The 4,343-nt window shown below is 54.7% G+C and overlaps 1 protein-coding gene across 1 annotated transcript in view; it reads right to left on the bottom strand.

The window, feature by feature from the left end:
- dynlt3 (dynein light chain Tctex-type 3) overlaps positions 1–1,730 on the bottom strand; it is a 20,566-nt gene extending 18,836 nt beyond the window's left edge. The window contains exon 1 of the mRNA XM_070893404.1: positions 1,617–1,730. Within this exon, the coding sequence (XP_070749505.1) occupies positions 1,617–1,643 (27 nt within the window). The 5' untranslated portion in view covers positions 1,644–1,730. The remainder of the gene's footprint in view (positions 1–1,616) is intronic.
- Positions 1,731–4,343: the final 2,613 nt, after the last annotated feature.

The raw sequence follows: 4,343 nt of genomic DNA on the forward strand, positions 1-4,343 counted from the left end.
GAGAGACGGGGAAGGGGAGGGCAGAGGAGACGGGGAAGGGGGAGGGCAGAGAGACGGGAAGGGGGAGGGCAGAGAGACGGGAAGGGGGAGGGGCAGAGAGACGGGGAAGGGGAGGGCAGAGAGACGGGGAAGGGGGAGGGCAGAGAGACGGGGAAGGGGGAGGGCAGAGAGACGGGGAAGGGGGAGGGCAGAGAGACGGGGAAGGGGGAGGGCAGAGAGACGGGGAAGGGGGAGGGCAGAGAGACGGGGAAGGGGGAGGGCAGAGAGACGGGGAAGGGGGAGGGCAGAGAGACGGGGAAGGGGGAGGGCAGAGAGACGGGGAAGGGGGAGGGCAGAGAGACGGGGAAGGGGGAGGGCAGAGAGACGGGGAAGGGGGAGGGCAGAGAGACGGGGAAGGGGGAGGGCAGAGAGACGGGGAAGGGGGAGGGCAGAGAGACGGGGAAGGGGGAGGGCAGAGAGACGGGGAAGGGGGAGGGCAGAGAGACGGGGAAGGGGGAGGGCAGAGAGACGGGGAAGGGGGAGGGCAGAGAGACGGGGAAGGGGGAGGGCAGAGAGACGGGGAAGGGGGAGGGCAGAGAGACGGGGAAGGGGGAGGGCAGAGAGACGGGGAAGGGGGAGGGCAGAGAGACGGGGAAGGGGGAGGGCAGAGAGACGGGGAAGGGGGAGGGCAGAGAGACGGGGAAGGGGGAGGGCAGAGAGACGGGGAAGGGGGAGGGCAGAGAGACGGGGAAGGGGGAGGGCAGAGAGACGGGGAAGGGGGAGGGCAGAGAGACGGGGAAGGGGGAGGGCAGAGAGACGGGGAAGGGGGAGGGCAGAGAGACGGGGAAGGGGGAGGGCAGAGAGACGGGGAAGGGGGAGGGCAGAGAGACGGGGAAGGGGGAGGGCAGAGAGACGGGGAAGGGGGAGGGCAGAGAGACGGGGAAGGGGGAGGGCAGAGAGACGGGGAAGGGGGAGGGCAGAGAGACGGGGAAGGGGGAGGGCAGAGAGACGGGGAAGGGGGAGGGCAGAGAGACGGGGAAGGGGGAGGGCAGAGAGACGGGGAAGGGGGAGGGCAGAGAGACGGGGAAGGGGGAGGGCAGAGAGACGGGGAAGGGGAAGGGGGAGGGCAGAGAGACGGGGAACGGGGAACGGGGAAGGGGGAAGGGGGAGGGCAGAGAGACGGGGAAGGGGGAAGGGGGAGGGCAGAGAGACGGGGAAGGGGGAGGGCAGAGAGACGGGGAAGGGGGAGGGCAGAGAGACGGGGAAGGGGGAGGGCAGAGAGACGGGGAAGGGGGAAGGGGGAAGGGGGAGGGCAGAGAGACGGGGAAGGGGGAAGGGGGAAGGGGGAGGGCAGAGAGACGGGGAAGGGGGAAGGGGGAGGGCAGAGAGACGGGGAAGGGGGAAGGGGGAAGGGGGAGGGCAGAGAGACGGGGAAGGGGGAAGGGGGAAGGGGGAAGGCAGAGAGACGGGGAAGGGGGAGGACCGACGATCGGCCGAGGCTCTCGCTGATGGTCGCCTCCCTAGTGCGGCCACTCCCGGCTTGAGGCGGAGCCCGGACTCAGGCACACCGGCCTCAGTGAGCTGTCACCCTCCGGCGAACAGTCCTGTCCGAGCACCCGTCACCTGGCCACACTCACTTCGTCCGTGGACTGGTACTCCTCCATCCTCCGGGCCTCTGCTCCGTCCCTCACCCGCTGCTCGGCTCTGAGCCGCTCCTGACGTGGATGGAAGGACAGACAGCTGACGTCGGTCTGAGCCGGTCCCGGCCACAGCGCCACCTGGCGGGCGGGCGGAGGAGCCACAGCGACACCTGGCGGGCGGGAGGAGGAGCCACTGTGACACCTGGCGGGCGGGAGGAGGAGCCACAGTGACACCTGGCGGGCGGGAGGAGGCTTTTCAATTGATAGGTCCTGCAGACGAAAACACAGTTGGCAATTATGCAATCTTCCACATAAAAAGGAACCTGAAATAAAACAGAAAATCCTGGAGGGCATTTTACACAGTGAAGTATCTGAAGCTAAATTAAATTTTGAACCTATATAGGTCACTGGTCAGACCGCCCCTGGAATATTGTGCCCCAATTTGTTTCACCTCTTCACATGGTAGGTGATAATAGTGTCCTTGGAAAAGGTCCAGAGGAGAGCTACAAGAATGATTCCTTGCATAAAAAACCTCAGCTACTTAGATAGCCTCAAGGACCCTGGTCTATTTACTTTAGAGCAGCGTAGACTTAGAGGCAACCTGATAGTCTATGAAATAATTATAAAGAGCTGGATAGTGTGCCTATCAGTTTAACAAAATGGGGAGGACCAGGGGTATAGACTGGATGTGAGGTGGTTCTTCTTTTCCCAGAAAGTAGCAAGCTTCTGGAATACATTGCCATTTGGTATGGTGGGTGCTGGCTCTCTGCATGGCTTCAAGAGGAAGCTGGATCAGTTCTTGACTGGGGCAGAGATCACATCATATAGAAGGTACAAAAGCAAAATACTGCAGATGCTGGAATCTGAAATAAAAACAGAAAATGCTGGAAATCTGTGGAGAGAAACAGAGTTAACGTTTCAGGTCTGTGACCCTTTGTCAGAACTAGAAAAGTTTGAGATGTAACAGATTCTTAAGGAAGTGCAGGGACAGTGAAAGGGGAGGAGAGGAAAGAACAAAAGGGAAGGTCTGTGATAGGGTGGAAGGCAGAAGAGATTTAAGAGACAAAAGGAATGATGGGCAAAAATGAGTTGGTAATGGCACAAGTTAAGAAACAAAAGATGAGTCTAGATGGGGTGTGAATGGCTGAATCATCACCAGCTGCCACGGGAAGCAGAAAAAAAGGGGACGGGGTTTAAAAAAAAGAGGAAAGGGGAAAAACAGATGGGCAGAGGTCATGATCTGAAATTGTTGAACTCGGTGTTGAGTTTAGAAGGGTGGAAAGTGCCTAAACGAACAATGAGGTGCTGTTCCCCGAGCTTGCGTTGAGCTTCATTGGAACAGTGTAGGAGGCCGAGGACAGAGAGATGGGAGTGGAGCGGAGAATTAAAGTGATAGGTGACCAGAAGCTCGGGATCACACTTACGGACTGAACGAAGGTGTCTGCAAAGCGGTCACCCAATCTACGTTTGGTCTCCCCAATGTAGAGGAGACCACATCATGAACTGTGAATACAGTATACTAAATTGAAAGAAGTACAAGTAGAAGTTCATATAGAAGGTATGTGTTTTTATAGGTATCACTTGGTCCATGTGATCTTCTGGACTGCTTTTGATTGCCTGAGTGAGTCAGTGAAGAATTTTCATGTCTATTCTTTCTCTTATTGACTGGGTTTTTTCCCTCTCTTTTTGTCTCTCTCAGGAGATTACATGGCTTCTGGGAGTCATGATGCTCCATGGAATACATTGCCATTTGGTATGGTGGGTGCTGGCTCTCTGCATGGCTTCAAGAGGATAGTGTATGGGGTAGGCCTGATGGACCAGCTAGGCTTTTTTTGCTGGTCAATTTCAGATTTAAAGGAAATTCTCAACATTGAAATTGCTCCTGCTCCTCTGGGGCCCACAGTCTCCTGGGCATTATTTGGGGGAGTGGGAGTTTTTTTTTTAATTGACTGCAATCTGTTTTTGCTTCTTCCTGGAGATTGCATGTTTATACGTTGCATCAATTGTGTACTTGGTTGCACCAGGTCTGGATGGGCTGTATTTAATGGGCCTAATGATCCATCCCTAGCCTTTTTATATAAAAGCAAAATACTGCAGATGCTGGAATCAGAAATAAAAACAAAAAATGCTGGAAATCTCAGCAGGCCAGGCAGCATCAGAGAAACAAAGTTAACGTTTCGGGTCTGTGACCCTTTGCCAGAATTTCTTTTTATATGTTCGCTTGTAACTATTGAAATTGATTTCAATGTAGGAATAGCTCCATTCCAACCAGAATGCAATTTTTTTCATTCTTTTTGTTAAAATCAATATTCAATTATTGTTACAAACGTAACAAAGCATGCAATGAGGAAATGGCAATCAGACCATCAGGCCCATTTCTTCCACAGACCATAAGAAATAGGAACAGGAGTAGGCCATACGGCCACTCGAGCCTGCTCCGCCATGCAATAAGATCATTGCTGATCTGATCATGGACTCAGCTCCACTTCCCAGCTCGCTCTCCATAACCCCTTATCACTCAAGAAACTGTCTATTTCTGTCAAATGTATTCAATGTCCCAGCTTCCATAGCTCTCTGAGGCAGCGAATTCCACAGATTTACAACCCTCTGGGAGAAGAAATTTCTCCCCATCTCTGTTTTAAATGGGCAGTCCCCTTATTCTAAGATCGTGCCCTCTAGTTCTAGTCTCCCCCATCAGTGGAAATATCCTCTCTGCATCCACCT

This window comes from Pristiophorus japonicus, chromosome 11 (assembly GCF_044704955.1).
Source record: "Pristiophorus japonicus isolate sPriJap1 chromosome 11, sPriJap1.hap1, whole genome shotgun sequence".
Taxonomy (NCBI): Eukaryota; Metazoa; Chordata; class Chondrichthyes; family Pristiophoridae; genus Pristiophorus; species Pristiophorus japonicus.